This window comes from Rhinichthys klamathensis, unplaced genomic scaffold, assembly GCF_029890125.1.
Source record: "Rhinichthys klamathensis goyatoka isolate OS25496 unplaced genomic scaffold, OSU_Roscu_1.1 h1tg000060l_1, whole genome shotgun sequence".
NCBI classification, from domain to species: domain Eukaryota; kingdom Metazoa; phylum Chordata; class Actinopteri; order Cypriniformes; family Leuciscidae; genus Rhinichthys; species Rhinichthys klamathensis.
The window spans coordinates 2,194,639-2,220,629 of NW_026606605.1; the positions used below are offsets into that span (position 1 = coordinate 2,194,639).

Below are 25,991 nucleotides of genomic sequence, written 5' to 3' on the forward strand. Positions count from 1 at the left end.
TATAGGGTTTTAGAATATGAGTTATAGTTAATAAAAATGTGGTGTTGTTGTTGTTATTATTATCATAAAATCATATCTTTATTCTAAAAATTCAAAAGATATAGGCCAGGGTTTTAGACTTGGGTTATGAACATATGATACAAGTTTCATTTATCAAACTATAGTACATCTGCGTGTATGTCTTTATTTCTATGGACTATAACAGAAGCGCATCTGTGTTTTCGGGTTGACTCTAACTTCAGAGTCATTGGATTTATATTGTGAGCCGTTATTAAATGTGCTTCACCCTCTCCTTTTCGACTGCAGTCACACACACACACACACACACACACACACACACACACACACACACACACACACACACACACACACACACACACACTTACATCATCCAGCTGCAGAAGTGAGAACCTCATCTGCCCCAGCACACCGCGGCCCGTCTCTCTCAGAGCCTGAGGGAGGAGTGTGGGACTGTTCCTCACACACTCATGCATATAAACACACACAGGGACACGGCGGAGAACCGAAACCCTCGTCTCTTTCTCTAAAGCCGAGCTGTTACTGAATCTGAGCCCGTCTGACCAGCAGCGCTGTCTGGAATACTCCCAGCCTCCACATTTAACCATTACTCACAGCGCTGGAAAACACAGATCAGAATCGCCTTGTGTTTCTCTCAAATATACTGCAATTTTTCCAATTCCAGTCTTGGAGCATTTAAAAATTATAATTAAAAGTCTAATAATAATAAATAAATAAAAACTACATATATTAAAATAAATTATTATTATATTAATATTATAATGTCGTTTTTTAAATATTTTTTGTGTGTGTTGTAGTTTGACTCAAGATACCATTTGTTAAATGATATATCTAATTATAACAAATTAATAATGTAATAATTAATATAATATATCAATAACATTTAATATATAAATACTTTGTTATCATGAATAATATAAATGCAACATTGTTTAATATTCTTTATTATTTTGTAAATATATTAAAATAAAATTATTACAAAAAATACATATTTATATTATAATGATTTTATAAGCATTGTTATTAATGTTTTTTAATTATTGTTGTATTTATTACTAAAGTTAACCTTTGTTAAATTATATAACTAATTACAACAAATTATATATATACACAATTTGTAATATCATGAATTAAATTAATATTAATCAATTACATATTTTCTATAAATAATTGTATTATCATGAATAATATGAATAAAACATTAAAAGTCTAATAATCTTTGTTATTTAAAAAAAAAAAAACTTGAATTATACTTATTTTATGTTGTATTTATTACTACAGTTTAATTCTATATCTAATTATAAGAAATTACATAATATTTCATATATATAATTTGTAATATCATGAATAATAACTGTAATATTATAATATTTGGAACACTAGTGAGTGAAACGGACGGGGACAGGGGCTGTCAGGCTTCACAGGACAAAACACTCCTGAATTGCATTGCATTGCAACACTTCTGAAACCATATGATAGTTTTGTGTTCGGACCAGGCTTTAAAAAAGATTGTTGTACATTCACGACTGTGAGCGGCTCGGAAATTCTGCTATAAATAACTCCTGCCAGCCATATGAATAATTGATAACATACAGCAATTTAAAGAAATTCTTCAAAACTGTACAGCAAGTAGTCCGCAGAAGGCTCCATGTTTTCCTTAGATCACATGGTCTCGGTAGCAGTGGTGGAAAAACAAACCTTCAGTGGGATGTATAGAAGAAGAGAGATAGAGAGTGACAGAGAGAAAGGTGTTCTTTTGTACAGAGAGCGGCGCTGAGACACCACAGGGAAACATCCCAGGAAAGTGGATAAATGACATCATCCCTCTGTCTCAGCTGTGTGGTGTGTGTGTGTGTGTGTGTGTGTGTGTGTGTGGGAGGGAGGGATCGGCTCCTTACACCACATTTCATGCTCAATTAGCAGCCCTGGGATGGAGAGATAGTAGGAGTGGAATTAAAGACAGCGTGTCTCAACTCAAGCGTCCGTATCCATGATGCTTTACTCGCGAGTGTTGTCCCGTACTCGAGTCTTGCATCTGTCCTGCTCTGAAATGCATCCTAGAAGATCAGGAACTAATACCAGATTTTGTATTGACATTTATATAGGCTAGTTTTTTTATGTGATGTTTTTTCTATTTAGATTTAATTTATCTTATTTCAGTTGGCAACCTAGCCATTATTTCTGAAGTTATTTCCCATCTTTTATAAATATATATATATATATATATATATATATATATATATATATATATATATATATATATATATATATTTCTATTTAGCCTGAATTTTTTATTTCAGGTTTAGTAATTTTAGTACTTATTAATTTTATACTGTTATAGTATACTGTTTAAGTATCTGTAAAAAAAAAAAAGTTTATTTTTTATATTTTCAGTTTTCACTTTAATTTGTTTCACTTTTGTCATGTTTTTTTTTTTATATATATATTTTTTTATTTAGCTTTATATTTATTTTAGTTTGTCATTTTAGTACTTCAATTTTAGTACTTAGACATTATTTAGCCTTAATTTATATTTTTTTCAGTTTTAGTTCTTATTTTTTGAAAATACTTTTTATTTATTTCGGTTTAGTAATTTTAGTACCTATTTTATTTCAATAATATTTATTTTCAATAATTACAAATATATTACAATAAGATATTTAAAATGTATTACAACAGAAACCAGTTAATTGAAATTGTAATATTTCACAGTATTACTGTTTTAACTGTATTTTGGATCAAATAAATGCAGCCTTGGTGACATTTAGAGACTACTTTTAAAAAACCTTAATGTTTCCAAACTTTTGACCGATAGTGTATATCCGATTTTACGGTTTGGTTTGTTACGTTTTCGTGGTTGTGAGCCTAGGCACTCTGAAAGTCTGCTGGCTCTGCATGACTAACTCAACTTTGGCACCGCTTCAGCAAACCTAGTCAACTCAAACCTGTGAATCATGAAAACAAACGAACAGAAGTGATGCTTCATCCAGGTTGCTGATGATCTCATGCGAAGCGCTTGAATGATGTCCAGCGCTCGAGGCGGTTTCTGCTCATGCAAAGAACAGAAGAGCAACGATTATCTGTGTGGACTGTCTTTACATTCAGAATGTAAAATATATATTCAAGGGACTTTAATGGACCAGACTCGAACTGTTAATTTCCCCTTTGAGCGCTATAACTCAACGTATCAGAGCTGGACCGTATTAAAACTGTTAGGCCACAGTTCTGATGATGATATTCTTGCAGGTGTGACTCTAAACTGAGATCCGTTGTTTTGTTTTTCAGGATTTCGCAGGAACGAAGAGATGAAGGCGATGGAAGTGTTGCCCATCCTAAAAGAAAAAGTGGCCTTCTTGTCAGGTGTGTTGATGATTTGAGTGCTGTTATATTGCTATAACTATTGTGTTTTCATTCAGAAATGTCTTTTATATTGTTTAGGGGTCAGGGTCATAACACACTTTCTCAGAAAGATGTTCTGTACATGCGATCGACATGAGCGTGCATCTTCAATACTTCTAGTGGAGGATAGCAAGAAAAATCATGCATCCTAGTTTAATCTAAAAAATACTCATTACATGTACACAGGAATGTTCTAACAGGAGAATAAAAATGAAAAACTTTGAGATATAAAGTCAGATTGTGATGAATAGAGCTGCAATTGTGAGAAATGAAGGTGTAACTATCATCTTATTTTTCCACATTTTTTTTTTCTGAGGCGAAAACAGGCTTCCTATCAGGAAATGACCTGAACCGGATCCGACTCAGATTGGCTGCATATACTTTTAAAATATTTTTTGAATTAGCTTAAAATATATATATATATATATATATATATACTAGGGCTGTCAGTTAAACGCAAACCCATTTTAACGGCGTTCATTTTTTTATCGCGCGATTAACGGTCTTTTTGGCCTAGCAAACTTTGCAGTTTTTTTCCACATGCTTTTGCAACAGGACGCGGCATGTGTGGCGCTGCACTATGAATCCCATTCATTCCAATGGCTTGCGCCGCGCGAGGACGTTTTGTTGCTTCGTCGACCAAAGCGCAAGCGGATCTAGCTAGACCGGAAACAAAACAACTGGCACGCCGCACACACTCGTTTGGGCTTGCGAGCCGGCCAAATAGTAGGTTAACGTTACGTTTTGAGTGGATGACGAGCGCGAGACGCCGAAATGGATGCCAGTAAGATTCTGAATGGAAAGTTTACGTTTAAAAAGTTGCCAAATGGTTCCATTGACAAGACCAAAGTGATCTGTGTGTTTTGTCGTTGTGAACTGAGCTATCATCATCGCAGCACGTCCAGTCTGAAATACCACTTGATGCACACACACACACACACACACGCACACACACACACACAGCTGATGCGAATTCTCCGACCCCTCGTCAATATCAGGTCAGGACCTCGTCAGTATTTCTTTCACCCTTTTATTGATGGACAGTGTTACATTGTGTGAGAGATTATATGCTCCAAGTGAGAATGTTAGTTGAAATTGAACACAGTATATGCCAATGTTGTTTTCAATGAAAAACATTTGCACAAAGATCCACTTTTCCATGTTGATAAGAGCATTGAAATGAGAAGAAATAATGGGACAAAAATAAATCAAGAGACATTTAGAATAGATAAAAATGTGCGATTAATTGAGATTAATCGTGAGTTAACTATGACATTAATGCGATTAATCGCGATTAAATATTTTAATCGTTTGACAGCACTATACACATCCATCCATCCATCCAATTCCATTCCAATCATCCATCCATCCATCCATCCATCCATCCATCCATCCATCCATCCATCCATCCATCCATCCATCCATCCATCCATCCATCCATCCATCCATCCATCCATCCATCCATCCATCCATCCATCCATCCATCCATCCATCCATCCATCCATCCATCCATCCATCCATCCATCCATCCATCCATCCATCCATCCATCCATCCATCCATCCGCCATGTCTTCACCCCAAAATAACTTTTACTGGATATTACTGTAACTTCCCACAATATTTTTAGTGTATGTGTCATTGTCACAGGCCATTTTTTTTATTTAGACTGAACTCTCCTTCTCACTCACTCTCTGAACTTCTGTTTGGCTCTTGTAGTCGTACGACCAACAGACCGGCCCTGAAATGACTCAGAAACATAGGGATGAGTTTCTGTCATGCACATGTCCCATGATACAACAACAAGCGCAAAATAACAAACAGGGCAGAAGAAGTGAACCTGCAGAGCTCTAAATGTGAACGCCCAATGATTTCTGCATAAGCATGCAGTCATGTGCATTTTATTTATTTATATTCCCTTAACGTCAGAGGATAAGATGGATTATCCTATTACAAACGCATTCTATTAGTGAGATTCAGCACATTTGCAGGAGAAAATCCTCATGGATATCCCAGCCCTTCTGTGAGTTTGTTGCTGGAGTCAAAGTGTTTTGGCTTAGTAACATAACCTGTATGAACAGAAGAGGAGGATCAGTGGGAGGAATGCATTGATTAGTCAGTTCTCAATGCTAATGAACTTGGTGGTTCAAGGAATTGTTATTTGTACAAGTATTGGTTAAAGTTAGCAGTCAGATGTATATTTGAAGGTCTGCATTAGTTTTACTGTTGGTCGCACTATTGTTTTTTAAAGTAATAGGAGCTCGACCCAGCAATTAGCATTATCATTTGAGATATTGAGCCATGTTGCTAATGCCAGGACGCATGGTATATCTTTTATTGTGCACAACGTCATAGTCCTCACATTGCCCATTTGAACTCTGACTGAAATGGTCTTGAAATTTGATGGTTTTGTTACAAGATGGTGTTTGACAGCTGTATGCTTTAAAGGGTTAATTTACCCACCTTCATCGTTCAAAACCTGTATGGATTTCTTTTGTGGAACATAAAAGAAGATATTTTGAAGAATGTCTGTTTTTGTCCATGCAATTAAAGTCAATGGGGTCCAAATTCGCCTTTGGCTAAGCCACACCCTAGAATGTAGATTGACCAATCACAGCGCAGCCAAGAACGAGCTCCCACAGAGGTCCGACACTTTTTCACAGCGCTCCATTGACTTTAACACAGCCGTCTCATATTTTTGGTCTCGGCAGGCTATTACCGTCGTAGTTTTATCAAAAATATGGTTAAACGTTGTGCCTGGGGCATTTGTAACACAGATACGCGTTTCCCAGAGAGGTTGGAGGGGGGTGTGCGTTTTTTTCCCTTCCCAAAACCGAAGTCAAATCCTGACAACTAAAAGTGTCGTCTAGCACACGCTGCTAATAAATACAACGTTATACTCGCGTAGTCCGTTTGCTTTGTAATAACGATTATAGAAGTGAATAGAGACCTACCCAGCTTTGCATGAACAGTGTTGCTCCTTGATATTGTTAGTCCCAGCCTCCGTCTCGATTAGTACGATATGCGGTGGTTCATTTTTTGACTGTGACCGGTATGCATTGCCTCTATTTTGGATGCCTTGTTGTTCCTTGCGTTTCACCTGTATGTCATGAACGTATGCCTTCAAACGTATATCGCAGCCCCTTTTGACTACTTCTATCGGACACTTTATTTGCTGCTTTATAAAAGTTTGATAAAATTTCAGCAGGAAGAGCTGTCACAGCATAAGCCATGTTGATACCAGAGCCCAGATGAAGTTTGTTTGTCGGACGTAGCAACAGTAACTAAGGGGGGCGGGGCCTAGCCAAAGGCGAATTCCAATGCTGTTTTAGGGTGTTAGCACATGGCAGGTTTGGTTAGATTAAAACGAACCCTGGTGCGATTGCTCTGTTTGAATAAGTGCGGTTCATTTGAATAAGTGTGAACGCTGCCATCCGAACCCTGGTGCCACCAAACAGGTGGAACAGGACCCCTGAAAAGATCTCGGTCCGCCTCCAAACGAACTCTAGTGCCGTTCAAATGAAAAATGAACACAACGTGGACCAAAGACATCATAACGAACCAAAAACAGGAAATGATATCGCAAGATGCAACCCTAAAAAGGACAGCTCTTGCGTGCCATCTGAACTCTTGTTTTGGGTTGGTGCATAGATCGTTGTTTCTTCTGCTCTTTTTCCTGTTTTGGCAGTTAGCAAACAGCGTTGCATTACCGAGTGCGCCCCCTTCTGGATTGGAGTGTGGATCGGCTATGACTGACTGTATTCGTCGTTTGACTGCACTGAACCGTGACAGTTACCCCTAATGCACACACATACGACTAGCGCGTTTAGCACAGTGTCTATTCTGTCGCAAAATATGTCATAAAAGCCGTCTTTTTTTTTTTTTGTATCTTTAGGTTCGGTGTTAACCCCTTCGCTGTCACCCCCCTTTTTGAGAATGCGGGTTAAAATGCACTATTCAAACTTAAATGGTTGTAATTCAAGAATGCTTTGGAATATAGACCTAAGTTTGGTCCTGTTTAAAAGGAAACACTCAGCAGATTATTGCTGAAGTGAAAACACTTCAAAAGTGTTTTTACAAAATATTTTTTACTATAAAATTACTATAAAATCAAAGCCATATATCTAACCAAGTTGTGTTCCAAATTTGAAGTTGATATCACAAAAATTGAAGTTCCCATGAGATTTTGTTTAGGCGTAGTACCAAAAATAGCCACCGGGTTACATACATTCCATTGAATTTAGTTGTATACATTCTGCCTTAACAAATTAATAAATTTCTGTCACAAAATTTGGAACGTTGAGACTTAGACCTTTCTAAAAATATGTGTTTTGTCAGGATTAGAAAAGGTTTTGATCATAAATTATGAAATATAATGATGCCCAAAAGGGGAGGTAATAATTGATAAAATAATTTAGAGTACCGTTTCTATGGTAACGCAACATTCAATTTCAAAACGGTTTTCACAGGATGAATTCTGAGTTTGTAAGCTTTCAAATGATACCTAATTTATGATAACTACTAAAATATGTGATGTAATAAAAAAAGGCGATAAAAAAGATATTATATTGTAGAGGAAAATATATATATTATACTTTTTAGAGGATAATATTATATTATAATTTTTTTTTTTAAATACTAGATTATATGTTTTATTATGAACTTTTAGCATGAAAACCAAAGTTTCAATTATTAAAGGTGTGTGCGTCAACTTTTTGTGACAAAGGTCAGAACTCCTGTTATGACGCAGATTTTTTTGAGGTGCACTCTTGTCAAAAATTCATCGGTTACTCTTCCTACATAATTTGTAGCAAAAAACAGCAGTCAAATATCTATTTTGCAGTCTTAGACCTTTCCAACCATATATAGTTTGTCATAATTAGATTAGGATTTAATAGTAATAGCGAAGTAAAGTTAGGCGTCCCGTATACGGTGACAGTTAAGGGGTTAAAAATGAGAGTGTGAATGCTAAGCAAACCAGGACTATGAACTGCAAGTGTGAATGCACCCTTAGGCCCCATTGACTTTGATTGTATGGTCAAAAACAGTTGAAACATTTCTTCAAAATCTTCTCGTTTTCCACATAAGAAAAAAATTTGGGTTATTAAATGATGACACAATTTATTTATTGGGACAACTGTCACTTTAAAAAGGGTACATTTTTAGATGCATGCAAATACAACTAAAACAACAATTAGAAAAACGACTCTAGGTAAACTACTCAGCCTTACTAATCAACTATTTGGTTGTTGAATGATTTGACCATCCTGACCCATTCTTGCTTGACTCATTTGGATAAAATGAGTACTTACTGAGTATTACTGAACTTAAATTTTGATTTATACACTCCATTTTTCCTCAGCACACTTACAAACTACAGATTTTTCCCAGGCTCAAAAAAGTTATTTCAGTGATACTCATTACAAGCGTCTAAAAAGTGAACGGGAGCTGAGTCATTCAGAAAGCTTTACAGAGCTCATAAGTTAGCATAACAAATCATTTACCAGAGTCTCATCTTGAATTGTCTCACAGTTACTCCTAAAAACGATCTACGCTGTCGTTCAGTATTCTCTGAACACACTGTGCTGAAGAACATTGACTTGATTTACCGGTAATGAGATTATCGCAGGAACGAGACGGTTTTGAATCCGACTCTCCTGTCCAGCAATGTGCTGCACTTCACAGCTTCACTGTTTTTCATTCATGCTCTTTTATCTTTTACAGACAATAGACTTTAGTCAGAATAGACTAATTTGGCATGAAAAAAGAGGCTGTTTGCAGCATATTGAATGGACTGTGCTTCCTGCCCTTTTAGACTAGTTTTTGTTTGTGCCATATGTTGATTCCTAAGGCAAGGGGTCGTCTTTGACTATAGTCTAATGAAGATGTATAATAACAAAGGCTGATTCAAATCATATATTAGTATTACCCATATATTAATCATAATAGGTGTTTGATTTGGATGCACAGGTTTTGACATTGGGAATATGGTAGGGCCGTTCCCGACCAAAGATTTATCTAATCGACTAGTAGTAGTTAATTTAAGCCATTAGTCGACTAGTCGCATGTATATGATATTGATTTAATTGCTTAAATATATAGGGGTGGTATAAAAAAAAAAGGTCTGCATAAAACTGCAGCACACGGGCAAAAGCATTGATTTTGAATGTGTTGGAAAAAAAACAGAAAGGAGACTCTCTGAACGTTTTAATTTATTTATAAACCAGTATTTTCAGTGTTCGCTGCAAAGGAACTTGACGACACTGACTCTCATCTCTGCAGTATAGTGGAGAAATGCACGTTAAGTTAAACATGTCATGCAGTAAAGCGTGGTACTAGTTTCGCTTTCACACTCCGCATGAACATCTATCTAGGTTAACATGACAGCGAGCTGCTAAAGTGGCTAACATTAGGCTAGTACTTGCATGTTTCAAATGATAAGCCATATATGAGGTTGATGAACATTTGCATTTTCTGCTGGACATAATTACCACATGGACCAGCTGTGTTAATGACCTCCGACCAACCGACTCATAAATATTTGGTGGACCAAACGACCTTGCACACCGAGTCCGAAATTTTCGCACGTTAAAAAATAAATACAACCTCACGTTATGTCCATCACACTTGAACACTGCCTCCGAAACTTTCGTCCATCATAAAAAAAATCGGATCGAGTTCGATTTTCTGCGTTTTGCACATCCGTAGCAAGCAGTTTGAATGGTGTTTAGACAATTCATAGCCACCGAATCACGAATACGAAAAAACGCATACGGAAATTTCGGACTCGGTGTGCAATGGCCTTAAAGGATTAGTTCACTTTAAAAAAAACTTTTGCTGATAATTTACTCACCCCCATGTCATCCAAGATGTCCATGTCTTTCTTTCTTCAGTCGAAAAGAAATTAATGTTTTTGATGAAAACATTCCAGTATTTTTCTCCATATAATGGACTTCAATGGTAGCCAAACGGTTCAAGGTCTAAATGACCGTTACAGTTCAGCTTCAAAGGGCTTTAAACGATACCAGACGATGAATAAGGGTCTTATCTAGCGAAACGATCGGTCATTTCAAAAATAAATAAAAAAGTTAAAGTTTTATAGGCACAAATGCTCGCCTTGCGAACTCTCCTGTTCGAACTCGTTCATCAAAATGAACGAATCTTTTTTCAATCAATGACTCGAAAAAAGATTCGTTTAAGTATTCTCGGAGTACTTGCAAACATGAAAAGCATTTTTCATAGAAAAGGTGAAATGTATATACGAACAAGTTCTCCGTTTAGGATTAGATCTCGACAATAAAACGTGATGATTACGTGACTGCAGATCATCTGTCCATCATCGTATAGTAAAGCCCGCCCTGGCAATTTGATTGGCCAGACGATTTCTGAACAGATCATAATTACTCCTCAATGGATCGAGTCCAGACCGAACTTCCCGACCAAAAAATGTTGTGGGCGGGGTTCGGGCTGGCATCCAGGCTACTCGAATATGGGATAGGAGAAGCATTTTCAAAGTAAAGCCTATTTAGTCTACTTTCAGCTGATTACATTTTTTTTCTCTTTTTTCTCCAGGTGGCAGAGACAAGCGCGGAGGTCCGGTTTTAACATTCCCATCACGAACTAACCACGACCGAATACGACACGAAGATCTCCGCAGACTCATCGCCTACCTCGCCGGGATCCCTAGGTATTGACACGCTCGCTTGACACATTCCCAGGATGCACCTGCTGGGCATTTGTTGACTGCTTGTTCTGTCACTATCCGTTCAAACACATTCCTTCAAAGGAACAGAAGAAACTAGATTAGATCCGGTGAATGTGCCAGCGGTCCCGCTGCTCGACGCTGCGATGTGTTCTTTCCCTCGTCGTCGAGCACATTGATCTGTAATTGACCTGTGAACTAGGGATGCTGTGTGATCTTTTGTTGTGCTTATAAAAATTGAATGAGGCAGGCCAAGTCCGCCCTTCAGTTCAGTTCCTCTAAACGGCTCTGCCGAGCAGTCGAGCTCTATAAACATGTTTGTTTACGGTGCCTTTAGCATCCATTAGTCTGAGCATGAGGCGGTTACTCTGGTACTCAGTGCAGTGCAGCTGCAGAGAGCGGACTGTGACATCAGGAGGGTTTCTTCTACTGCGGGCAGTTTGCTTTCTAAGGGCTTGGTGTGTGTTTGAAGAGATTTTAGATATCAGAACTTTTTCGTTATATGATAGTCACATTAAAAATTGTTATCATGCCTTCATAATTAATTTTTGATACTTTTCACATTCCAATTTTTGTTTTGTTGTTTTTGTCCCAGACTCAAACTTTGAAAAACATAAAAAAACGATTAAAACATAAAAATTATTTACTTTTTATTATTTATTTTTCTAATTATTTATACTAGGTTAAACTCAAACCATTCAAATAATTATTGTATGAAAAATGATTTATATAATTTGTGTGATCATTTCTACTACTAACAACAATTTTGCACTTGATAAAATTGTATCATGTTAAAGGTAGTGTTAAAGTTTAATGTTTTGTTACAAGCAGATATTAGTGTCAGTGGATCATTTTAATTTTAGTTTGTTTTTAGTAATTTTGTTATATGCCTTTGTCATTTTACTTAGTTTTAATTAGTTTTATTTTATTTTTAAGTTTTAGTTTTCAGTTAAATGCCAAGGCAACATTTCAAATTTTCCTACTTTTTCCTGTTTTTTCCCCTATTATTTCAAGTTTATTTCAATTCTTTAAAAGTTTTAATAGTTAAGTGGTGTAACCACACTGCAGATGAAATATGAGGTATGTGATGCGTGCAGAAAATATCAGTATCACTTAATTCTTTTTTTCTTTGCATTTTTGCATAATGTGCATTTAAGCTGAAAATCAAATTATGCTAAATTGTGAAAATATGATTTAATTGTGTGTGTGTGTGTAGCCGTAGAATTGTGTTTCAAACATGTTCGAAATGTCATTTCCACCACAAAATGAATGGTGAAATTATTTAAAGGGATAGTTCACCCAAAAATTACAATTCTGTCAACATTATTCAGGTTTGGATCAACTTGAGGGTGAGTAAACGATGACAGAATTTTAATTTCTGGGTGAGCTATCCCTTTAAGATGCGGTAAAAAAGACTTCTTTTCATAACAATTTAGCAAAAAACAAACCAAAAAGGCACAATCCCCCTGTGTTGTTATCAGCAGACCGATTTAATAAAGTTGTTAAACCCATATAGCGCTTTTGCTTCTGTTTTACCCCCACTTTTCAGAATGTGTTTTAGAGAGCAGCATGGCTGAATGGTTTATCATCACATCTTTAATATATCATGTTCCTCTGCAAGTAATACTGCAATGAATTTAGTCGCTCGGTACTTCTAACAGGAGGGAGGGGAATAGAAAACAGAGATTTAGATATGAGAGAAACGCAAGAGGGGGCGCGATGGAAAGAGTGGTTGGTGGGAAAGGCAGCGTGGGCTCGATCAAGAACCTTCCGCAGTTCAGCCACTGCCAACGGCTCTTCCTCCTCCTCATCATCCTCACACACAAACTCTGTCCCCTGCACCCACACACTCACACCACAGAGAGAGAGGTCTCCACAGTTACAAAGCAAATCCCCTAGAGATAAAAAAGAGAAGCACACAAAGATGGGTAGAGATGTATCATGATAAAGAGAGAGAGAGAGAGGGGCGCGCATCTTTAGAGATGGAGAGCAGGCGAGTCAGTGTGCAGGGAAAAAATGGGCGGGCGAGCGAGCCAGTGAGCAAAAGAGGGAGGGAGAAAGAGAGAGAGTGTAAAACCGTGTCGCAGTCGCACAAGGCGGTGTGTTCGTCTACAGCTCCTCGATTAGACACTTTCACAGGTGCGATCTGACAGGCAGATGTTTGACTGAAGGTGTTTCAGAGGAACGGACTGAGGCGGGCAGCAGCGTAGGCTTGTGTCACACAGATACCAAAGGCCTTCCGTCAGCATGTTTCCTGCTCATTTGATAGATATTTTGCTGCTGTGTTTCATGGGTAAGCTCTGCGATTCGTCCCTCCCTCCCCAGTCTGTCCGTTCTGTTGAATGTGCATTGATTTTTCAAGGGAAATCACTTTTATTTTTAGTTCCTGCAGTTTTGTTCATGCAGCGGTTGTGTTCGTTTCTTAGCGAGGAGGATGTACCATAGATTTTGTAATGCAGAGAGGATTAAATCTCATGTTTTATAGTTCTCCCTTTCTCTCTTTTCTCCCCCCTATCATCCAGCGAGGACGTGTGCAAACATGGCTTCACGGTCATCGTGGACATGCGTGGCTCCAAGTGGGATTCCATCAAGCCTCTCCTGAAGATCCTGCAGGAATCGTTTCCCTGCTGCATCCACATCGCCCTCATCATCAAACCAGACAACTTCTGGCAAAAACAGAGGACCAACTTCGGCAGCTCCAAGTTTGAGTTTGAGGTACGGGAGCGTTTGATGTGAGCTTGTGTTGAGAGGCGAAGCTGGATGTGGACGCCGTCAGAGCTCACTGTTCAACATTCACACGTTCTTTGCATGTTTTAATTATTGCATGCTTTAATATACTAAAATTCGTGTTGTTCTGTGAACCCGGTTGGTGTTTATTAGTGTTTTTGAACGAATTAAAGGCATTTCAGTGTTTGCAGAATACAATTATAGCAGATTATTCTCACAATCTTCTGTAATATCAGGTGAAACGGCCTCGCCGCTGCATTTCATTTCATCTTATTAATTAATAATCTGCGGGTTTGTCTGTGACATCCGATCTGTGTTGGTGTGAGCGCGTGAAGGTGGATGTGGGAGTGTGTGGGTGTTGATGTTCTCTCTGTGTGTGTGTGTGTGTGTGTGGTGGTGGGGGGGGGGGGTTGACTGGGTGAATGTAAATGTGGCTGCAGCAGAAATGCTTTTTTTGGCATGTTTTTCTGCATTTGTTATGTATTGAGTCTAGATTGCATTATGCTAGTGCAACTTTTTCGTTCACAGAGCCGTCAGAGTGGGCTTTTTCAGTCTTGTTTTTATTTGAGCGCATTGGTGTTTGTTTTTGTTGGAGGAGAAGCTTTTGTGCGTGTGTGTGTGTGTGTGTGTGTGCATTCAGTCTGACAGCACATGTGGAAAGAAATGATGGCTCATGTCACAGCTGCAGTGCAAGAGAATATGTTTTAAATCAAATGATAATTAGTATCTCGAACCTCCATGAATAAAACATGATTACGCTATTATTTGATAAAGACCAATCGTAATCTAGACTAGTATGTTGCAGTGACATCATCACTGGCAGTTACGTGTCATGCCGGAATTATCGTAATTGAAAAAAAAAAATGAAAAAAGATTCTAACTTGAGCGTCACGTCACGTCCTCGGAAAATTTTTGTTTCTATGGCAACGTTCATAACACCATAAAGATCCATGTGTGGCTGTGATGTGAATGACAGTTAATTCTTCTCTACCTCAGTTCTGCTCTGTTTTCTCATGTGAAATATTGATGAAAGATTAAGGGTACCAGGTAACAGTGGATGTAATGGTGTGTCAAACAGAAATATAGCTGTAGCCAAATAATTACCTTTAACAATAGAAGCCACTAACATTTAGGCTGTTTTTACACGAGGCCACAATGGTCTAATGGGAGAAGTCAGGGCTTCCCAGTACAAGTAGTTAGAATCATTTTGACATGATATGAATTCATAAAGGCCTTTTCACACTGACACCGTGTCTACACTGGACGCAACCGTTGCAAATCCATTTGTCCATTCTATGAGAAGTATCGCTTGTGCTTGAAGAAGTGCATCATAAATAGGACGAGGCATCAGTTCACTGTCGGGATCCAGTGTAGACAACATCACTGATTGTCTTTTGTCGCATCGCACCGCTCGTGTCCAGTATAGACACGGTGTGACACTCGCTTTGCTATTTGTTGACAAAGGCCATTCCTATTGCTGGATGGCCTATTGGTATTAATATGATGCACACAGCTGGTTGTAGCTTTGCTCTTGAAAATATGATCACAACAAGTGGGATCTTTGGCAAAAATAAATTGGACAATTCATGTAATGAACAAGCTCGGCTATCTTCACTTCTCTTGGTAGTCATCGCATCACTTTGCTGCTCATTTGCATTAAGTTAAACTTTTCTCAGCTTTGACGAGTTGTTGGCTAAGCGATTTGTTGTTGATAAATTTGCCAACTCTCTTTGAAAATGAATCGTAACGCACTCGGTTACAAAGCTTTTAAAGTCGTTGTTGGTTGTTTAAAATGATCGATGAACTCACTCCTCGATTGGACTATTTGTTTAATAATGCGCTGTCGATTGCTCGTTCATACAGATATTCATACAAAATATTTCAAGACTTAAACCTGCAAGCAAATGCTGTCAAATCACATTTGTATTACTGATAGATGCCTTTATTTCTTTTTATGTTGGGATTTTTTTGTTTGTAAAGTGTAAATGTATAAAACGTTCAAAGATTAATGGCAGAAGTTGCTATTATTATTTATTGTTAGGTTAACTAAAGGATTAATTGACTGATCTGAAAATAATAAATAGATAAATCATAAAAATAATTGATTGATTAACTGACTAACAGTAAAAGTAATCCATAGGTTAACCGACTAACTGTAAAAGTAAGCGATAGATTCATTAACCAACTAATCGCAAAGGTAAGCAATAGATTAACTGACTAATCGTAATAGTAAGCGATAGACTAACCAACTAAGCGTAAAAGTAAGCGATAGATTAACTGACTAATCGTAAAAGTAAGCAATAGACTAACCAACTAATCGTAAAAGTAAGCAATAGATTAACTGACTAATCGTAAAAGTAAGCGACAGACTAACCAACTAATCGTAAAAGTAAGCGATAGACTAACCAACTAATCGTAAAAGTAAGCGATAGATTGACTAATCGTAAAAGTAAGCAATAGATTAACTGACTAATCGTAAAAGTAAGCGATAGACTAACCAACTAATTGTAAAAGTAAGCAATAGATTAACTGACTAATCGTAAAAGTAAGCGATAGACTAACCAACTAATTGTAAAAGTAAGCAATAGATTAACTGACTAATCGTAAAAGTAAGCGATAGACTAACCAACTAATTGTAAAAGTAAGCAATAGATTAACTGACTAATCGTAAAAGTAAGCGATAGACTAACCAACTAATTGTAAAAGTAAGCAATAGATTAACTGACTAATCGTAAAAGTAAGCGATAGACTAACCAACTAATTGTAAAAGTAAGCAATAGATTAACTGACTAATCGTAAAAGTAAGCGATAGACTAACCAACTAATCGTAAAAGCGATAGATTAACCGACTAATCGTAAAAGTAAGCAATAGATTAACTGACTAATCGTAAAAGTAAGCGACAGACTAACCAACTAATCGTAAAAGTAAGCAATAGATTAACTGACTAATCGCAAAAGTAAGCGACAGACTAACCAACTAATCGTAAAAGTAAGCGATAGACTAACCAACTAATCGTAAAAGTAAGCAATAGATTAACTGACTAACCGTAAAAGTAAGCGACAGACTAACCAACTAATCGTAAATGTAAGCGATAGACTAACCAACTAATCGTAAAAGCGATAGATTAACTGACTAATCGTAAAAGTAAGCAATAAATTAACTGACTAATCGTAAAAGTAAGCGATAGACTAACCAACTAATCGTAAAAGTAAGCAATAGATTAACTGACTAATCGTAAAAGCAAGCGACAGACTAACCAACTAATCGTAAAAGTAAGCGATAGATTGACTAATCGTAAAAGCAAGCAATATATTAACTGACTAATCGTAAAAGTAAGCGATAGACTAACCAACTAATCGTAAAAGTAAGCGATAGATTGACTAATCGTAAAAATAAGCAATATATTAACTGACTAATCGTAAAAGTAAGCGATAGACTAACCAACTAATCGTAAAAGGAAGCAATAGACTAACCAACTAATCGTAAAAGTAAGCAATATATTAACTGACTAATCGTAAAAGTAAGCGATAGACTAACCAACTAAGCGTAAAAGTAAGCGATAGATTAACTGACTAATCGTAAAAGTAAGCAATAGATTAACCAACTAATTGTAAAAGTAAGCCATAGATTAACTGACTAATGGTAAAAGTAAGCGATAGACTAACCAACTAATCGTAAAAGTAAGCGATAGACTAACCAACTAATCGTAAAAGTAAGCAATAGACTAACCAACTAATCGTAAAAGTAAGCAATACATTAACAGACTAATCGTAAAAGTAAGCGATAGATCAACCAACTAATCGCAAAAGTAAGTGATAGATTAACCGACTAATCGCAAAAGTAAGCGATAGATTAACCGACTAATCGTAAAAGTAAGCGGTAGATTAACTGACTAATCGCAAAAGTAAGCAATAGACTAACCAACTAATCGTAAAAGTAAGCAATATATTAACAGACTAATCGTAAAAGTAAGGGATTGATTAACCAACTAATCGTAAAAGTAAGCAATATATTAACAGACTAATCGTAAAAGTAAGGGATTGATTAACCAACTAATCGTAAAAGTAAGCGATAGATTAACTGACTAATCGTAAAAGTAAGCGATAGATTAACCGACTAATCGTAAAAATAATCATTCGATTTACAGACTAATCATAAAATAAGATGAATTACTAATGAGTAATTCATTCTTACTAAAATTACTAAAACGGAAAATAATAAAAAAATAACTAAAACTAATAAAAATTACAATTACTGAAACTTTAATATGAAATCTGAAAATGTAAAAATAAAAGCTAATTTAAAATATTAATAAATACTATAATATAAATAATACTAAAATAACATTGATTTACATGCTAAATGGAGGTGAGATATTCTTCTGCCGTTTAGATCCTTTATCCAATCACAGGTCAACATGTTGGTCTCGCATATAAATTCCCCAATTGCCCCTTTCTGCCCCATTTTGACCACTTTTCTTACCTCACAACACTGAGAAATTGTGCATGAATTTCTTTGGGAGGATCAGAAGCACTCCCTGCCATCTGGTGGTCCATGTAAGTCCAAACAAGTGTTGAGCACAACACATGATGAGATGTTTCTGGTGGGCAGGGTCAAGGAATTTGTCATAGGAACGGCTGCAAGCTCTCATCTCGCCCACTGCTCATGACATACCACATTTCTCACAATTACCCAACAACAAAATATGAGCAGAAGGCAAAAAAAGCAAATGCACTCCATAACTTGCATTATTCTCATTGTGGTTAATGGACAAATGGGCTGCGTGCTCGTGTTGGTGTGTGTGTGTGAAAGGCTGCCGATGCCTGTGTGACAGCAGGACTTGAATTGATCAATAGGTTTAGACTGCATTTACCTTGAATTCACAAAAGAGACACACACCTCCGCTCTCTCCTCTTTCACGGCTTTGATGAAGCCTACTCGCGCACATTTGATTTTCTTTTTTTCTGTTCTCCCATCTATTCATCTGTAGAAAGAATAACACACTATTTTTTTTGTCCTCTTAGGTAGAGCAGACTAATATGATCAGAAATGGATAAATGGAAGAGTGGATGTTTTTGAGTTGAGTCGGTCTTAATTGTGTTACTTGGTGTACGGATGCACAGTTGCACTCGCATCCGTGTTAACTAAATCTAAAATGAATTAAAAAAACATGTTAATTAGCAAAAAGCTGAAATAAAATAAGTTGTAAAATGAATAAAACTGAAATAAAGCTAAATAGAAATATTTTTTAAAACTAATACAATGACAACATTAAAAAAACAATAATAATTATTAATAAATCTAAACCTAGAATTAGATATATCTAATTAATAATAAATGCCACAATAACATAATACTTAATTAACACATCAAGTCTCTTTCTCAAGCCTATTTCTGCGCAAATGTTCATAGCAGGTGTGCAATTATACCTTTTCTGTGTCAATCACAGTTGGTTCGGTTTGGTTAATTTGTGTCTAATGATAAAATCCACACCTCTGTTTTCATTGAAAATGTCTTTTTTTATATACAGTATATTTTGTTCTTTATTGTCAGTTCTCAACTGTGAATCAAAAACAATTCACTAATATTCACACAAATTGATATGGCAAAGATACCATTATTTATATGCGCTCAACAGTGAGACTCATGATGAACCGCCGCTGTTCTTAAAGAGACAGTACCTTTTTTTAACTCTATGTAAATATTTGGAAACAGAACAAATTTATCATGTAAACAATTAAGGTACTAAAATGTATAATTAATTGTGTAAATGTTTAAAACAAAATAAAAGTAAACGGGGGCAGTCATATTTGATCAAATATTATGCAAATGCTGAAGGACATTTTATAGATTGTTTTTTTTTTCTGTTGTGTTCACACATCAAGGACGATAACGACACAGAGGAACCGTATCAATGGATTCACTTTGAGAATGATTTCTACTAATAAAATTTGTGTTATAGTTCTTGGTGTGAATGGGCGTTTATGCTGGGTAGCCCCACCCACTGCGAAATCTCATTGGTCAAATTTTTTTTATATATATATTAAACATCAATTATGTTGTGATGGGATGTGTTTGAGTTTTGCCACAGTTTCAAGTTCCATGTAGATTTATTGCCAGACTCCTGATGCATGCTCAGAGCATAGTGTAAGCCAAAGTTTATTATTTGAAAGATTTTGCATATATACATTTTGTATACATGGCATGCATATACATTTGTACACAGATCTACATATTACCCGAGGCTCTTCAGTTGGTCAGAGCTGCTGGTTTGTATTACTTCAGTGCTGGTGGTGTTGTTGATATCGCTTTTTCTGACGCCCTCAGGCTTCATGCTGGGAGTCTGTCTGTCTCTGGGTAGTTTGGACCTCAGGCGGTCCCGGAGTGGCTGTATGAAATTAGATTTATGCCCCCGGTTAAAAATAGCTGTTCCACCTTGCTGGTCATTAACAGAGCCTGGAACGGCTGCATCGTTCACATAGGATTTAGGGCATAAGGAAGTCATATTGTGCATATTGGTTCACTTTCATATTCCACTCCAATCCTTTTTCTCTGCGCTTAATGTCCATTTTCTGTTCTTTTCATTCCTCCATCACACACCCCCTTCAGACCACAATGGTTTCCCTGGAGGGCTTATCAAAGGTGGTGGACCCGTCCCAGTTGACGCCCGACTTCGAGGGCAGCCTGGACTACAACCATGAAGAGTGGATCGAGATCCGCGTGGCCTTCGAAGACTTCACGGGCAACGCTCGGCACCTGCTCGCCCGCCTGGAGGAGATGCAAGAAACGGTCACACGCAAAGACTTCCCGCAGGACCTGGAGGGAGCCCGGCGCATGATCGAGGAGCACGCGGCCCTGAAGAAGAGGGTGATGAAGGCTCCCATGGAGGAGGTGGACAGCGAGGGCCAGAGGCTCCTGCAGAGGATTCAGAGCAGCGAGAGCTACGCTAACCGAACTGTGCCTGTGCCACCCGGGCAGAGGGAAGGGCAAGGGCAGCCCAACGCTGACACCCAGGGCCTTCTGCCCCGCATCTCAGCCCTGCTGGAGAAACTGCACAGCACCCGGCAGAACCTGCACCAGGCCTGGCACGTGCGCAAGCTGCAGTTGGACCAGTGCTTCCAGCTCAGGCTGTTCGAGCAGGATGCTGAAAAGGTGAGATTCGCATATGCACCCCCATTTATTGTATTATTTGCATATTTTACTATATTTATGCCATAATGATTACCATGAGAGATGTTTTCAGTCATCTCTCAGAAAAAGCTTTTTTCAGTTAAAGTAAGGCACTCACAATGGAAACGAATAGGGCAAGGCAAATAGTCATAAATTCAATCAGACAAAAAGACACATAAATTATACACATTAACATTATATTAGCGTGATAGCATCACTTAATAACGTTTCTAGCCCGTGTGACTTTCACATGATACATGCATAAATATAAGAGACAAACCTTTAATATAGAGACAAATCCAAACGCAGGAATTACATCGTTTACAAAATAACATTTTATTTTTTATTATATTTATAATTTATTTATTTTACATTATTATAGATTTAAAATTTTAAATGTAATATTTTGTTTATTATTATGAATTTATTTTATATTATATATTTTAAATATTTGTTCTAATATATTTTTATATATATATATTTTTTTGGTCCTTTTATTTGATTTGATTTTAGGGTTGGGTGAAGTGAAAAATATTTTCTCAATTGGTATTGTAACACAAATGTTGTCATTCAGCGAACCGGCGGTGGTGGAATATCCTCTAAATCAGTGGTTGTGGTTCTCAACTTTTTTGACTCTCGGCCTCCCGTTGAATAACACAATATTCAAAGGCCCACTCCAGGTTTGCCAAGGCTCCCTAGATGGGGCAAACCCTGTGTTTTAATCTGGATCTGTGCACATATTTACAGAAGTTCTTACTAATTCGTATCAATGTTTCTCATAGTGGGTGGAAGATTTGCATGTTGCTAGGAAACCAGCAGCTATTCTTTGCTCCTGAGAAATGGGTCATTTTTATGATTTTCTATTTTTATCCATTTCAGCTGTATGAACACAACGATACACGTGTTCATATATGCACCCGATGGGATATCTTACATTACAAACACGCACTTACACTAAACCATGTTCTAGTCAAATGTGTGCCTGATGTGTGTGTGATTGCTGTATCTCTGCAGATGTTTGACTGGATCATGCACAACAAAGGGCTGTTTCTGGCTGGATACACTGAGATCGGCAACAACCACCCCCACGCCATGGAGCTGCAGACCCAGCACAACCACTTTGCCATGAACTGCATGGTGAGAAGATTGATCATTTGACATGCACACACACTCCACAAATCTACAGCGTTTCCCCTGTTGGCTCAGGTTTTAAAAAGCAGGCTTAATTTAGGGTCCTGATTAGGAGATGAAGAGCACGTGAAGCTTTGTGCCGTGCTGCTTATATTTATCAAGCCGTAAAAAAATCGCCCCTTCCCGCGCCTAAAACAAGGCGTCTGTGGATGAGAGTCCAAAGCAAGGACTTCTGGGAAAACATTCTCCTTTGCACTTCACAGACGATGAGTGGAATGAGAATTTTAGATTGACACGTCAATCATTTATTACACTATAATCAACAACATCTCGTTCCTTGCGTCATACGCCAATTTTTACATCAGTGCACACATGAATTTCCAGTTTCAGTTTTCAATCCAATCAAGTGTTTACTTAAAGTGTCCTATTGAACGGAAATGTCCATCGGATTTGGCCAATTCCTTCCAGTTTGGTTACATGTGACTTTTTTTTCCTTTTTTTTTCTGCTAGACCGATTACAAACAGATTATTTGGGTCCATGTAAACGCAGCTACTGTGTGACTACCTACGTCCTGTATCCCGTAATGTTCCCACAGCCGAAACCCTTACGCACACACTGCCATTTCTTTCGCTCACTGACTAAACTAGTATTTTTCTTCCATTTGAGCTGCGTAATGGCTTGCGTTTGACAATGTAAGAGCCGATTCTTTATTGAGTGAATGGTGACTCATCATATAATCAGAGATGAAGCATAGACCGTAATCCACCTAAGTGCTTCCTGTTTGGGTGTTCGCCCACCAGCTGTGGGCCCTGTTAGGGGCGTCCTTTAAAAATCCCCATTACTGTAGGGAGAAGTATTGATCACTTCCTGTTTAAAGAGGCAGAAAGATGATGTAGGCGTATTGAGCCGTGGTAAGTCTTCAACTGTTGATGTAAAAGTTTAATGATTGTGTTATAAGCCATCAATAACAGTGTGAATAATGGTTCCTCGCTCATTTTGTTATCCCTGATTACAAGTGTTTTTAGTCTCTTATGTTCTCAGAGGCTGCATTTATTTGATACAGAAAAACAGTAATATTGTGAAATATTACAATTTACTGTTTTCTATTTGAATATATTTGTGATCAAAGCTGAATTTTCAGCATCATTACTCCAGTCTTCAGTGTCACATGATCCTTCAGAAATCATTCTAATATGATGATTAGCCACTGATAGTAAAAAATGTTTTTGTCCCACAGAATGTTTACGTAAACATAAACCGCATCATGTCGGTGGGGAACCGTCTGCTGGAGGCGGGCCACTATGCGTCCCAGCAGATCAAGCAGATCTCAGGTCAGCTGGAGCAGGAGTGGAAGGCCTTCGCTGCTGCGCTGGACGAGAGGAGCGCTCTGCTGGAGATGTCTGCTACTTTTCACCAGAAATGTGACCAGGTCAGAGAGAACACTGCTACATCTTGTAATGATCACTGATACCAATGAGAGCTCGGCGGAGAGATCAGTGTATGTGTACGAGTTGTGAAATGGTTAGACTGTAGAAGATGTGATTTTTCATAATTAGAAAAGAGGAATGGACTTCACGTGCTGTTAAAAATGAATGATAATCCGACTTTGGCTTTGATTCATTTAGAATAACAAAACAAACATTTTTACATTTCTTTAGTGTGTAATGTTGCTGTTTGAGCATGAAAAAGGTCTGCAAAGTTTTCTTCCGGGTATGAACACGTCACAATATTCCTCATTTAAATAATGCCCTCCAAAGGCATACGCAGAATAAAGGGGCGGGGCCTGATTGAGTTAGTTAGTAGTGTGTTGAAACCAGTGTTGTAGTCGAGTCACCAACTGTCGAGTCCAAGTCGAGTCTCGAGTCCCAGTCTTCGAGTCCGAGTCCAAGTCCGAGTCTCCAAAGAAGAGTCCGAGTCGAGTCACCATTACCTGAGTTCAAGTCCGAGTCGAGTCTCGAGTCCCGTGTTCGAGTCCGAGTCGAAATTATATACACTTAAGCCAAATCAAGCAACATTTTTCAGGCACTCTTTCTTGCAGCTAGAAATGTGTATGATATCACTAGAATTGCCTTTGACCTTAGTTCAAATCATTGTCAACTAGCTGTGGTACGATTATTTATTTAATTGTTTAAATACATTTTTGGATGATCAGTCAACTGGAATGGATAAAGAAAACAAAAAAAAAAGCCTAATTGGACAGAGGAGGAGAAATGCATTCTTCTTGACGAATATGGTAAAAGAAAAACAATTTTGAAATTTTGAAAAGCAAACTAAATCCCAATGTAACTGCGGCAAAAAAAAAAAAAAAAAGAAAAGAAAAGAAAATGCAGTGCTATAAGCAGTTGTAACTCCGCAGGAAAAGAGTGGTTGCGATGTGTGACATAGTCAAGGTCGCCGTCTAGTTTGTTAGCTAAAATAAACTTAATTGTGTTATTGTATGATAAACGGGATTAAGCGCTGAGCACGTCCGATTTTGGCTCAGCGCCAGCCATAGCACGAAAGCACAGTTTAAATCTGGTACCTTTAAATGTCACGTCACTGTACATTCGCTCCTTAGTGGTCAGCTCAGCTGCTGCAAAGCGTGCCAAAATCGAAATTGATGATTAGATGTAGAGGAACTTATCTAGTGTTAAATGAGTGTTACGTTAACTCTCTCACGAGAATGCAGCTTAAAGTGAGTGACGTCAGTGAGTGTGTTGTCAAGCAAGGAGAGCGAGCGGTAGCAGTGTCTGTGAGGGAAAAAATAGATCACGGCCGGTCTTGGACCCCGAAACAGGAAAAGTGTAACATCTTATATCAATTTTTTATAACCTATTTAGTCAGAAACAACGTCATTCATTTGATGAATGTTCAAGTCCGATTTTATATTCTCGAGTCCGAGTCCAAGTAGTAGTCATCAGTCCGCGAGTCCGAGTCGAGTCACGAGTCCAGAGAATGGAGTCTCGAGTCCAGGACTCGAGTACTCCATCACTGGTTGAAACTTGCAGTTATAAGGGGCGGGACATTTCCCAAACACGAAGCGGTTGTCCAATCACAACACACTGACCCAGCCGACCAATCAGAGCACATTGTGGCTTCATAGAGTCAGGAACTAAACCGAGTATTACTGACAGACAAATATGTGAAAAATAAGGGTTTTTTTTTTTTTATCATTCAAGCATGAAAACCTATTCTAGTACAGCCTAAAAACAAGACTTTAAAAGGGCATAATAGAGTTTGAAGTTAGGATCTAGCTTAGCTAACAGCACAACTCTCTAATAAGTAGAATACACACATATTGAGTAAAATATAATTATACTGAGCATTAACTTTTTATTTGGAATGAAATATAATGAAAGTTAGTTTTTAATCAGCATTTATAATCCCTTTATTTGCATTGTAAATAGTCACTTTTATCTTTCGGAATGCGGAAAAAAACATGCTTGTAAAAATAGCATGATATTTGAGAGATTGCTGTAGAGAGGACAGGTGAATGCAATATTCCTCTCACACATGCTGTGTTTTCATAGAGAGGCTGTATCAACAACAATCTTTTTTCCAGACGTTTTTATTCCTTTGCGCATCAGCACAGCTGCCAATCTGGAGGCAGCCTGGTCTGGGCCGTCCTCATGCATGAGATTCTGTTTGAGTTGAGGAACCAGACTCTCAGCCTCTCTTCATCTCTGAGAAAGAGTGGGATGAGATGAAAGACGATTTGATTTGAATTGATATTCAGCATATAACGCATGTCTCTCATCATGTCCTGCATTTGCCCTTATTATTAGTTTTAATTCACTCTAGTTCCTTTGATGTCAGAGGTCTATATTGACATAACATAAAAGAAT

General features: G+C 37.6%; 1 protein-coding gene across 10 annotated transcripts in view; it reads left to right on the top strand.

Moving 5' to 3' along the window:
- Positions 1-25,991, top strand: part of trioa (trio Rho guanine nucleotide exchange factor a) — a 134,269-nt gene that overhangs the window by 55,529 nt on the left and 52,749 nt on the right. For 9 of the 10 annotated variants that reach the window (XM_056249624.1, XM_056249626.1, XM_056249625.1 and 6 more), the window contains 6 exons: positions 3,325-3,399; positions 11,008-11,122; positions 13,660-13,852; positions 20,475-21,017; positions 22,050-22,172; positions 23,405-23,596. In XM_056249624.1, coding sequence (XP_056105599.1) covers positions 3,325-3,399; positions 11,008-11,122; positions 13,660-13,852; positions 20,475-21,017; positions 22,050-22,172; positions 23,405-23,596 — 1,241 coding nt within the window. Of the gene's footprint in view, positions 1-3,324; positions 3,400-11,007; positions 11,123-13,367; positions 13,431-13,659; positions 13,853-20,474; positions 21,018-22,049; positions 22,173-23,404; positions 23,597-25,991 lie in introns of those variants that run through there. The other variant, XM_056249633.1, reaches the window with a different exon arrangement.